General features: G+C 32.8%; 1 protein-coding gene across 5 annotated transcripts in view; it reads left to right on the top strand.

Annotated features, from left to right (window-relative positions):
- The window catches only part of cora (erythrocyte membrane protein band 4.1 like coracle), an 83,594-nt gene that overhangs the window by 49,954 nt on the left and 20,634 nt on the right, over window positions 1–13,006 (top strand). For all 5 annotated transcript variants that reach the window (XM_074131058.1, XM_074131059.1, XM_074131057.1 and 2 more), the window contains 4 exons: window positions 4,828–4,939; window positions 9,783–9,930; window positions 12,153–12,228; window positions 12,845–12,889. In XM_074131058.1, coding sequence (XP_073987159.1) covers window positions 4,829–4,939; window positions 9,783–9,930; window positions 12,153–12,228; window positions 12,845–12,889 — 380 coding nt within the window. In that variant the 5' untranslated portion in view covers window position 4,828. The remainder of the gene's footprint in view (window positions 1–4,827; window positions 4,940–9,782; window positions 9,931–12,152; window positions 12,229–12,844; window positions 12,890–13,006) is intronic.

The following is a 13,006-nucleotide window of genomic DNA, read 5'->3' as shown; positions in this document are numbered from 1 at the left end:
GCTTTGCAGTTCTCTCCTTTTAACCGCTCGGCTACCGTGGTCGCCTCCTTACTGACTTATTTAAAACAAGTATATGATTGAAATTATATATTGAATCTAACATAGAAGTGAAATGTTTTATATAATAAAATGAATCCTCACAACAATAATCTATTAAAAAATAAGAAATAGAATTCTGTAGCCGGAGGTTAAGTAGTTTCACACCAGATTCACCAAAACCAATTTTCATAGAGATTGCCATTAACTTCGTAATAACAAAAAGGTTAATTATTTAAAGAAGAGTTAGGCAGGCGTAAAGTAGGTTACGCTCGGTGCATAATAAAGTATGACGTCATCAACCCATTCACTTTACGGCCTCTACAAATGTATACATATATGAGAGACTAACTGGTGAATAGGAACCGCCCAACATTACACTGTTACAAGTATCTTTATATTTTTGAACTATTCTCTTCAGTTTAAATAAGCCTCTTTTTTTTAGCGAATGTTAATCCCAAATTAACTTTGCTGTCCTTTAATTGTTGTCTATTTACCTATTTTCTATGGATCACAAAATGTGTAGAATACAAATTTTGCATCGTTACTTAAAATTAATTTTGCTTTGTTTTAATATCTTATTTTATTAATTAGAGATGTACGTAATAACCCGCAGATTTGATGCGAGCTCGCAACTCTTACGTGTTCATGTTAAATTTCAATGTTAGTTGGATAAATGTCGCGAAGATGTGATCTGGCTTCGAAAAGTGATGAACCGCTTATCTTTAAAGGTGATATGATAAAAAAACTTGATTTTAAAAAGGTTTTTGCATTAAGGAAAAATTTATTGTTTGATGTTTAGCAATCTATAGAGCGGAGAATCCAGAAATATTTTATCATGAATTCATCCCATTTTAAGTGCAATAAAAGGACGATTACATGAAATATAATTATTTGAAATGAACTAAACTTTTAAAGAAAATGATTTAATTATTAAACAATTTATTGTAACAAAAAAGACTTTTGAATGGCCAAACTTTATATTTTGTTGTTCTGAGACAGAATTGTATGTCTTTGGCTAGGGAGAGTAATTGCTGGAGTGTGAAGGCCAAGTCTAAAGTCCACTCGTTTTAATCACCAAACATGCATCTAATTTGCTTTTATGAATACCCTTAAGTAAAATAAACAACCTAATGTGGTCGAAATACTTTTTTTTAAAAAAAATCCTTTAAATCCAAGATGAAAACCCATTACCAAACATTCTCGCCAATAATAATCTTCACTCGATAAATACTTTCACGCTGATAATTACATTTACTCAATAATTGCAGTCATTTATTAAATCAACAATGCTCCCTTTATCTCCAAGTAGAATGTTTATTTCTAATAAAAATAAGTTTAACTGGTTAAATGTTTTCCAAAATATTCGACCAATAAAATGTTTACATTCAGTAAAAGTTATCAATTGCGTCTTAATTTAAGAAATGAACTTACCTCCAAATATCTGTCATTACCATATTAGAATACTATGTATTTACATTAGTAAACTTTCTCCTTTAATATACTTCATGATTAGAGTACGACGTCATTAGGGGCTTCAAGGTAATGACGTGGTATGTTCTGTATGAGCAATTAGTTATAGTGATAGTAAGCTCACTAATGTCCATAGAACAACTTTTGGACATTAATATTAAATATAATCTTTTGACTTTTTCGTTATTTTCATCTATAATGTTTAGAACTTAAGTTTTAATGCATTGATTTTCGTAAGGAAACACTTTCTTTGGATATTTGTGGGTAATTTCCAAATTAATAAGTTGTATAAAAGTAAAAAGTAAAGTAATCGCCTATTTTTTCAGGCGGGGCTTAACGTCCAACTACTAAATTAGGTATCGTGGATGGAGGCGACTAGCAAACATACTTTACTGTAAATTCCCTTTATTATCCATTAAATAAAGTCCAAGGCCTAAGACAGTAAATTCTGTTTATAATTTGAGGTAGGATCAGCTGAAAAAAAAGAGTATTCCCTGAGAGTTTTGTCAAGTTATAAAATGATCATACTAGCATTTGGTGGTTATTGTCTCAGCGATTTCAGCGAGTAGAGCTAGAAGAAATTTTAGAGTCTATCTAGTCGTAATTATTCACGGAGACGCTGTGGAGGAGAAAAGTTGTGGTTTACAAATACAACCGAGCTATTGTTGTGCCAAGTGGCAAGATGTCTCCTGAACTAAATACCGAGCAACCTTTTTGTAATACTACGGACAGCAAGAGGGAGTCGGATCATTATACTTTCATTTGATATCATCAGCCGTTATGAGTTTGTAAAAGTTTTAAAAACTTGGTATGCTTTTGGATTTTATAGGTTAGATTATAGGTTAGATTCTGCTAATGTTGATACTACCAAATATTACTTGCTAAAATACATGCTAAGAACAATAAAATTAATTGAATAAAGATTTGAATTCTTATTGCTGACTTTTTTCGCAGGATTATCCGTCTTATTCGGATGCTGCTGCTAATCGGCGATTCGGATTTACAACCATTTTTGTTAATACTTGTTGATTCTCAATGCATGAACCATTATAGCATTTTTATTCAAACGATTCGGATTTTGATTTTGATTTATTTATTTTTGTAGCATGTTGATGCACTATTATAAAGGGCTCCTTTATTCATTTTCTGTTTGAAACCTTCTTTCCGATAAAATTGATTTCTCAATAACTAAAATTTAAGATTAAGTTTTGTTTAACTTATTATACAAAATTTAACTCTTTTGTACTAGTTATATTTTATAATTAATCATATAATTGACTAGTTATATTATTAGATTGAAAATTACAACGAGAAACTATATTGCGCCAGAGTTACCACTGATGCGAAGTCCAGGAATGATTGTGGTTTTACAAGCAATTCAATGAAGATAGTCATGGTAGGGCTAGAGTCTCTCTTAACTCATTGCTTTGGAATTTTCAATTTCCTTGAAATGAAGATACAAGAAGACAACTGAAACTAATTTTCAGTTTTTGTATTGGGCTTCGAGTTTGTCTTTAGACATAACTAGAGATTTTTTCGCTGATGATTAAGCCATATAACGACCTACGAGGGTCGTTTGAAAAGTCCGTGCAAAGTCAGAGAGATAGCACTACTGGCGCGTATCGAGGTTATGTTTAGTTAGTAGCATCTCTTGGAAGAACACACACCAAGTTTCAGCCAGATTGGTCTATTTCTTTGTGTTTGGCATTCGTTTGAATCGAGGAAGTCGAGTGATTTTCAAAAAATGGACGAAAAAGAATTTCGTGTGTTGATTAAACACTACTTTATGAAAGGCAAAACGCCTGAGGAGACTAAAGAGAAGCTTGATAAACATTATGGTGACTTTGCACCTTCGATTAGAACAGTTTATAAGTGGTTTCAAAATTTTCGGAGTGGCCATATGGGCACAAGTGACGCTGAACGTTCTGGACGCCCTGTTGAGGTTACTACTCCAGAAATCATTGATAAAATCCATGATATGGTGATGGATGACAGAAGAGTGAAGGTGCGTGAGATTGCTAGCGCTGTGGGCATCTCGAATGAACGGGTACATAATATTTTGCATCAACATTTGGACATGACAAAGCTATCCGCAAGATGGGTGCCGCGATTGCTCACGCTTGACCAAAAACGAAATCGTGTGAAGTGTTGCAAGGACGGTTTGCAGCTGTCCCAGAAAAATCCACAGGACTTTAAGCGTCGTTTCGTCACTGTGGATGAAACATGGATACATCACTACACTCCTGAGACCAAAGAACAATCTAAACAATGGGTTACCAAGGGGGAATCTGCGCCAAAAAAGGGCGAAGACCGTTCCTTCGGCCGGAAAGATTATGGCGACTGTCTTTTGGGATTCGCAAGGAATAATCCTCATCGACTATCTGGAAAAGGGTAAAACTATTACAGGTGCATATTATTCATCGTTATTGGACCGTTTGAAAACCGAGCTGCAAGAAAAACGCCCACAATTGGCCCACAAAAAAGTCCTTTTCCATCACGACAACGCACCAGCTCACACCTCAGCAGTTGAGGGTTCCAACTCGTTTCACATCCCCCCTATTCTCCAGACTTGGCTCCCTCGGACTACAATTTGTTCCTCAATATGAAGAATGGCTGGCGGGAAAAAGATTTTATTCAAACGAGGAGGTGATTGCAGAAACGAATGGCTATTTTTCAGACTTGGACAAATCCTATTATTCGGAAGGGATCAACAAACTAGAGCAGCGTTGGACGAAGTTTATAAGCCTAAAAGGAGACTATATTGAAAAATAAAAAAGGTTTACCCCAAAAAATTAAGTAGTTTTTATTTTTGCACGGACTTTTCAAACGACCCTCGTAGGTTACACTTGGATCATATCGTACTAAAAATTTGAAAATAATCATCCCTTTTCATTATTAAAAATTAAATATCAAATTTTAATAATATGTATTGGAATTAGTTTACTCTTAACTTTATTTAAGCCTCTATCCAAGAATATTTTCTATGATTTGAATAAATATTTTAGATAAATAATATAAGTAGCCATCCCAGAAAAAGGTCCAGCTAAGTGTCAGATAAAATAAATTGTGTACATTGAATAATGTTGGCGATTGTTAATTTAATGAATAAGTTTAAGAAGTTTCAAAAAATTTTTAAAGATATTAGGTAAACAATAACTTTATCCTGTCAAAAGCAAATTCTCGTTTGTTTTTAATTGATTGAATGACATTACAATTTTTAAAAATCACCCACTTTTGTCTTGGGCAAAATAATTTTTTTTAAAAAATATTTAATTTAATTATTATTTATTGATTTTTTATTTTCATTTTTATTTTTAGAATGCCAGAGGAGGTGAGGCCGGAAGATTCCCCCAAAAAGGCGTTGAGGGGTAAGATGGCGTTAGCCCAAGTAATCCTCCTCGATGGAACCACTTTGGACGTACAGTTGGATGTTAGTAAAAATTACTACAATTTAACTTCTCACTAACAGAAAGGAATAATAATTCTTTTAGAAAAATTTTACTTCATTTAAGTTTTAAAAAAAATTAACTAATCATCCACTTAAACTGGGAGTATTTATCTCATAATTATTGCTTACTGTGAATTTGGTAAATGTATATTTATGCGCATGGAGGATACGTTTATAACTTCAGTTACTGAGAGCACTCTTTTAGTTTTGTAATGTTAATTTTGTAGTTAGTGAGCCGATCGAAGAGAAATATTCAAGCGCATAATCTAGGTTAACGTAGTCGCAGGAGCTATGACTTTGCAACTCCATCTTGAACAGTTAAAATTTATAGTTTTGGCATGATTATGAATTCATCGAGACTGAACTATAACAGTAGTTGTCACTTCTTAACTACTATTCTTAGGTAACTCGAATTTCGATTAAACCATATTTCATTTTTTGGAACAATTTGCCTTAAACTAGCTGATTTATGAATAGAAGTGGGGATCATCTTATGGAGATTACGTCTCATTGGGTGATTGGTTTTAAATGAACAATTAGCAACCAAATGTTGAATGACAGGGGCTCACCGAGAAGTTTGTGGAGGTGAGGTTTTGTTTCGAAAAGTAAATGCATCACTTTTTCCATTTTTAAATATTCTTTCATTTTGAATACAACACAGTAATTTTCAATAATATTATTTTGTAAGAATATGTTTAAGAGGGGTACTACTTATATTTTGAGCCTTGGCAACACTGAGTGTTGTCAGGTGCTATCTGACGTTTCCACTTGAAAGTTTGACATTTTTGACCATAACCTTCTTCAGTACGTTTTGTTATTTGAGCGCGATTTGTGTTGTTTACAGTCACTAGAAAATTTTGTCTCAGCGAAAAAATGGAATTAACTCGTGAAAATTTTCGTGCAATGATTTATTACGACTTTCGACGTGGATTATCAAGACAGGAATGCATCGATCAACTTACTTCCACTTTTGGCGATAAAGCCCCATCCTTTGCCACTGTGAAACGCTGGTATAACGAATTCAATCGTGGTCGTCGTTTGCTCACCGACGAAAGTCGTGAAGGTCGTCTAAAATCAGTTGTTGTACCAGAAAACATTGATGCTGTGCAAAAACTAATAATGCAAGATCGTCATGTGAGATTGAGGCAACTTAGGCATTAGTTCCACAAGTATATATAAAATATTGCATGATCATTTAGCCGTGAAAAAGGTTTGTTCTCGTTGGATCCCACATAATCTGACAAAATCTAGATGCTCGTGTCGATTGGTGCAAACAAATGCTTAAGAAATACAATGGCGGTGCTTCAAAAGACTTGTATAAGATTGTAACAGGTGACGAATCATGGATATATGCGTATGAGCCGGAAACTAAACAGCAGTCGACTGTATGGATGTTGGATGAACCAAATCCAACAAAAGTTGTTCGCGCTCGAAGAACTTCGAAACAAATGGTCGCCTGTTTTTCTGGAAAAACTGGTCATGTGGCAACAGTGTCTTTAGAGGAACGTAGAACGGTCAATTCTGAATGGTACACAACCATTTGTTTGCCGGAAGTCTTCGATGAAATAAGGAAAACAAACAAGCGCCGTCGGATCATTTTTCATCAAGACAATGCCAGCTATCACACATCTCGTATAAATAGTGCCCTTCGTACAATGGGAAATGATTTCTTTAAGCTATAAAATAAACAATAAATGGCAGAGATTAGTAACAGGTAGATCTCAGAGGGCTTCATGACTGAAGATGGGGAGCCGGGTTGTGCTACTCTAATCTGATGTAAGTTATCCTGGTATGAATTGGAAAACTAGCCACAGTCTTTATCCAGAGCTAGTTCTATCCACTTGTCCTATTGAGGTTTTAAGAGAAGAGTAATCGGTCCCAAAGTAATTTCACACATCGAGGCGCAGTCAGTCCAAAAAAAATACCAACACAATAAATAGGAAATGTGAGAACAAAACTGACGAACAAAATTGAAAGTATTATTGTTACACCTACTTCTAGCTGTTTCCATCTTAATAAGGGAAACCCTGATTAATTATTATTAAGGCCGTTTTACTGTGGAGTCAGGGCCACGCAATTTGTGTGGGAATTAATGACGGAGTTGAGAAGTTGTGCTGATGACTCCGTAATTTGTTTTTTAAAACTATCGCAGCAGACACCGCCCCCGACATTAATATTTGTGACAATAAGATCTCTACTTCATTTCCCGCGTAGTTTTTGTTTGTAAATTTACTATCTAGGTCACCATAACGACGTTTGAATTGACCCTTCTTGATTCAAGTAAAATATAAGAATTTGTTCATGATTGTTTTATTGATATATATTGGTAAATTCATTTATTTTCTTCTTTTTTCGCATACCGAGGAATCTTAGCAGCTTCTCTAGCTTTTGCTCCTATCTTCTGTAAACACTAATCCCAATTCATCTTGCAGATTTTTGCAACTCTGGATCTTCTATCCGGCTCCTACTGTCCAAGATACCCTTTGCCAATCTAAGCAATTGTGCAACAGCGAAATTTTCCAACTTGGAAAAGGGCATGTGCCCTAGTACTACAAATAAAATTTAATTTTTTCATTTTTGCAGATTCTGTTCTTCTTTCTTCATCCTTCCTAAGTCCAAAAATTTCGTTATTTTTATTTTTTATGATTTAAGGCGCATCAACATCTGAAGTCAAACAGTCTTGCCATAAGGTGAAAGAATGTTTACGTTTCTTTCTGCTTCACAAACGTTACATTATGGGTCAGGTTCAAAAGTATTTATGGGTTCAGTTCATAAAGGTGTCTTCTTAATTTCGCAATTCTATTATTGCTACTTAATGTTTGAATTTATTTGTTACTTTATTTTCTATAAATAATGTATTGTATATATTTGTATATCTATATTTTATTATCTGTTTAAAAAGATTATCTTAATTTTTATACATATAACAATGTTAGCGACGGGTTATATTATTTAAAATAGTAACCTCAAATGTTGATGTGTCTTATATATACAGGGTGTTCAGCATAAAACTACCGTTACTTCGGGAGGCGATTCTGGGCATCATTTGCAACAAAAAAAAAATCCATATAAACTATGGCTCAATTCGGCTCCGTTTTTATAGATATTTTTAATTTTATGTTTTTTCAAGGAGTTACTACTTTTTAACAAAAAATTGCCTATATTCCTCAAACTATTAAAGCTACAGCAATTTCAATAAGCTCATTAGAAAGAAGGTTAAATTTCCTTTTAAATAAGCTATATTTATACTTCAAAATAATAATATTAAGTATTGCACTTTGTGGCCCAAACATAAGAAATAGTTTCTACTTTTTTAAAAAGCACAAAGTGAAATACATAATATTATTATTTTAAAATATAAATTAGCTTATTTAAAAGGAAATTTAAATACCTTCTTTCTAATGAGCTAATTGAAATTGCTTTAGCTATAATAGTTTGAGAAAAAAACATAAAATTAAAAATATCTATAAAACGGAGCCGAATAGAGCCATAGTTTATATGGAATTTTTTGTTGCAAATGATGCCCAGAATCGCCTCCCGAAGTAACGATAGTCTTATGCTGAACACCCTGTATTTATATTATTGAGTTATAAATAACGTATATTAAATGTTTTGCTAAAATAAGAATAAAAATAGTTTTTGTAGATATACGGTATTTAACTTGTTAATTAATAGATAAAGAAGTTCAAGGGCAATTACATTTAATTCTTTTATGTGTTTTAACTAAGAATTAAGTAATATTCAAAGATTTGATACTTTTATAGAGAAAGTTTATGTATAATAAAAATATCAAACACATTAGAGCTTCCTAAAACGGTTTATTCATCATTTGAACCTAACCTTGTAAAATTGGTCCTACACTAGGTTGTATATATTACAGGCTATATAATACATATTTCAGCCTAGCTGTCACTAATGAAATACTTCCTACGTCTTTTCTTTATTGATTAATCTACTTTATGGTTGAATAAAATTTAAGACTGTTTAAAAATTATAAATTGATATGGTTGTATTATTCTATGTTTGCGTTATTTTTTTTTTATAAACATCCATTTTGTGTTGTGTAATTTATTTATTTGGGTGTGGTGTTATCGCGATAATTGTTATATTGTTGCTAATATTTGATTAGGCAGACATATTTCTGAATATACCTTGTATTATTTATTTTTAATTTATGTATTTTTTTTGTTTTAACTCGAACTCTTTTTGGGTTTTACTTCCAGAATTGTTGGAAAAACCCTAAAGTATCTTGTCTTTCTTTTGCTGCATTATCCTCTTGTCATAACTTGCTAGCCAATCTGAAACTCTAAAATAGTAAACTAGGACTAATAGCCTAAATGGCTGACAAACTTTTCATTCGTCGTTTAATAAAATTAAATTAGTATATGGTCTAAAAAGACGAAGACTTTTAAGATAACATAACTAATGAGTTTTGCAAACAAATAAGTAGCTTGCTCTTTAAAACAAACCTTGAATTTTTCTCCATCCTCTTTTTTCTAAACTTCACGCATACCTTAAACTACTCGAGTTTCAATGTATTATGAAAATGTAGTTATGTTTGCAGTGCTGGATAGTAACTTTGATTTTATTCTTCACAGCAAAGACTATGTTTAGTGCGAGGCGGAAACCTAAGTGAAAATGAAACCTCTACCACAAACTGATTAATTAATTAATCCTCTGATGATGGACGAACACCCTAAGCCGGTCAAAAATATAATAAACATGCGTACTGTGATGGATAAAATGAAAAAGATAATTCATTTCTGGTGTGGAAGAAGAATCTTAAATTTTTATTTCTGTTAACTCATTTTTTTTATTTTTACAGCGTAAAGCTAAAGGCGAAGAACTCTTAGAGAAGGTTTGCGATCACCTCAATCTATTGGAACGTGATTATTTTGGTTTAATATATGAAGAAAAAAATGACCCTAGAAATTGGCTCGAACTTGACAAAAGAATTACAAGATTTTTGAAAAGTAAGTTGATCAAATTTTAATATTAGCTACATATTTTATTAATAGAACAATTTTAAGAAGTTAAATATTTAACATCTAAAGTATCTTAAATAATATTCTTCTTAGAAATCATCCACAACTATTTGTAGAAATGGTGTGGAGAGGGTTATACTTACTAGCTAATAAAATTCATAAGGCTGTTCGAAAGAGCCGTCAGTCTAGCAACATTTCCATCTGACATGCTTGTAAATCTATCTGTTATGATATGTACCATAACTCATGTTAACTCTAAACTAAAAGGAAACGAAGTGGCAGATTTATTGGCCCGGGAAGGCTCTGCGGGACACTTCGTTGGCCCGGAGCCCTATTTTCGGGTCTCCACGTGTCTTAAGACTGCGGCCATTAAACTATGGGTGCAGACTAGGTCTCAGGAGTGGATGGCTTGCCACCACAGGGCAGAGACAGGCGAAGAAGTTCATTAAGGGCTATTCGCCAAGGCTGACTGCAGAATTAATCCGTCAAGGGCGTGGGGCTATAAGGATAATTGTAGGCCTATTAACCGGCCACTGCAGGCTCAGAAAACCCATCGTATCGCATGGGCCTAGCAGATGATAGCCTTTATAGGTGCTGTCAGGAAGAGGAGGAAACTGCACTGCACGTGTTGAGAGGCTTGTCTGGCTAAGGATGTTACTTCTCGGGGAGGTAAAACCAAGGCCTGTAAGCTTTACCAAAAGAGTCGCTCTCCAGAATTAAGAGTCTGATTAAACGGACGTGTCTGGAGGGCGAGCTCTAGAGTGGGGGGAGCCACAATAGATCCAAAGGGGTCGCAGTGGCGTAGGCCTTAAGGGCCGCCCTATTAAAATCATCTTAACTCTATACTAAGAAGTTCAGTTGAGAACGGTAAATTTAGGATTTAAAAGGAAAAGAAATGTAATTTAGCTCTGGCTAAATAGAATAATATATAAACAAATAATATATAAACAAGTGGTGCAAAAGCTATCTAAAACAATTACTTGGAAATAACAAAATCTAAAAACCATTTAGTAAGTAATACCAATGATATAGATTGTTATGATTACTTAAAGTAACATATAATAAAACAAATATGTTTGGACTCTGATGAAGGGAAAATATTCAAATCTAGCCCACAAAATTCACAAAGAAATCACATTCTTTATATCAAGTGGAATCAAGTACTTAAAAAGTACTAATTGCAACAGGTAAATAAAGAAGTTGTGGCAAAAATTGGAAACATGGAACATGCCTACTGCTGGAGACTGCATCTTTTAAAGATCCCTAATTGGTTATTTATTTATTTCAAAGAAAAAGTGCATACAAAGAAAAATGAAAAGACGCCGTGTCATTTAAAAGAGGCACCAACATAAGTGACTTCTCAGTTTCATCCTACTGAAATAAGCTGGAAACGATGTAAGAGTCCTGTGTATAATAGGGTGCATAAAACGACATCGTTGAGAAATAAATACATACTTTCTTTTAATGCATGTTTATGTAAAATGTTTTAGTATAAATTAGCCATTTTCTGCCAGCTTAGGCACTTTTCTTCAACAAGCAAAAGTAAGACCAATTAAAAGCTTTTGGAAATCTGAACAACTTGAACTTACCTCTGCTAAAAGAAACTCAAGATTTTATTACTGTAAAAGTTTTAATACTGTGTTTAAAGAAATTCTTATTCTTTGGCAGCCAAATCAATAATAACACTAAATAAAAGGGTGTATTATTTTGTGTTATAATAAATGGGAAATTAAGTTAATGGCTAATGTCATGGAGCAGCTGGTGGTTAGCCTGTTCTTAGACGAAGGTTACATCAGCTACCGTGTCTGAGGACAGTGGGCCGTTCGAGATAACATGAAGCTTTCTTTCACTGTCGCAATTTTTGAACAAAACTTGTGAAGTACATTTAGAAACAGAGCCTTGCTCATAGGCTAATTTTGGATATTTTGTTACGAAGTTTGAGATTTTATAGCTTTTTAAAGAGTTAAATACAATTTGGCAATAAAACATTTAGTAGTTGGTAATCAGTACAAAGTACGTGGTGGAATAAAGGTAAAATCAAACTTTGGTACCTTTCTTTTGTTTAATGTAACTACAATTGTGCGAATACCTGTGAAAGAGCTGTATTGGTTACATATTTTGATTTAGAATTTTATTAAAATCAATAATTTATTTGAGAAGTATTTCTTTAAAAACTGGAATAACTTTTAAGTTGAATTCATTATGTTTAGGTGATCCTTGGAAATTAAGCTTTGAAGTAAAGTTTTACCCGCCTGACCCATCACAGCTACAAGAAGACATAACGAGGTAATCTTTAATATTATTCTTTTCTTTTTTTAAGTTTTTTTTTTTTACTTTTAATCTAACTCATTTTCAGCAGTTTAATACTTCACACTTTTCATTTATTTTCTGGAACCAATTGAATTCAATTCTCTTAACAATCATTTCATCAAAATTACGAATAGTGTTAATTTTGTAAATTTGCAAGCGTGCTTAACTATTGTAATTTAATATCAATTTATTGATTTATAATTTGGGTTAATGCAATGTTAAATTACGAGCACAAGATCCTTCTTAATCCATAAGTCCATAAATCCATTTAGCTCTTACATTCCACACATACCTTCTGCGTTTGGAACTACTCGTTTGAAGCTAGAATTTGTGAACCTATTTAGCTTTCATTACTTAATTTTAAACAAAAAGATCTAAAATGTTTAGAGAAATATTCTTACTTAAAAAGTAGTTACCCAATTGCTTACCATTTGTGAGAAATGTATTTATTTTTCGGTTATGTATTTATGTATGACGATCAATAAATAAAGAATGAAAGAATAAGTTATAGATTTCTGATTTATTTGATTAATAAAACTTCATTATTTTTAATGTTATATTTTTCATGTCAATAATAAAATTTATTTTATAGGTATCAGCTTTGCTTGCAAATTAGAAACGATATTCTCAGTGAAAAGTAAGTGAATTTTTATATTCTTTTTATGCCCTTATTGAAGTTTACATCATTTCACCCCAATACCTTCCAAAAAGTACATAAGTACCTAATTTATGTACATATTTACCTAATTTTATT

The sequence above is a fragment of the Rhodnius prolixus genome, unplaced genomic scaffold (genome assembly GCF_049639745.1).
Source record: "Rhodnius prolixus isolate KJV_2025 unplaced genomic scaffold, Rpr scaffold_4, whole genome shotgun sequence".
Taxonomy (NCBI): domain Eukaryota; kingdom Metazoa; phylum Arthropoda; class Insecta; order Hemiptera; family Reduviidae; genus Rhodnius; species Rhodnius prolixus.
This window is presented reverse-complemented; position numbering and strand designations above follow the sequence as displayed.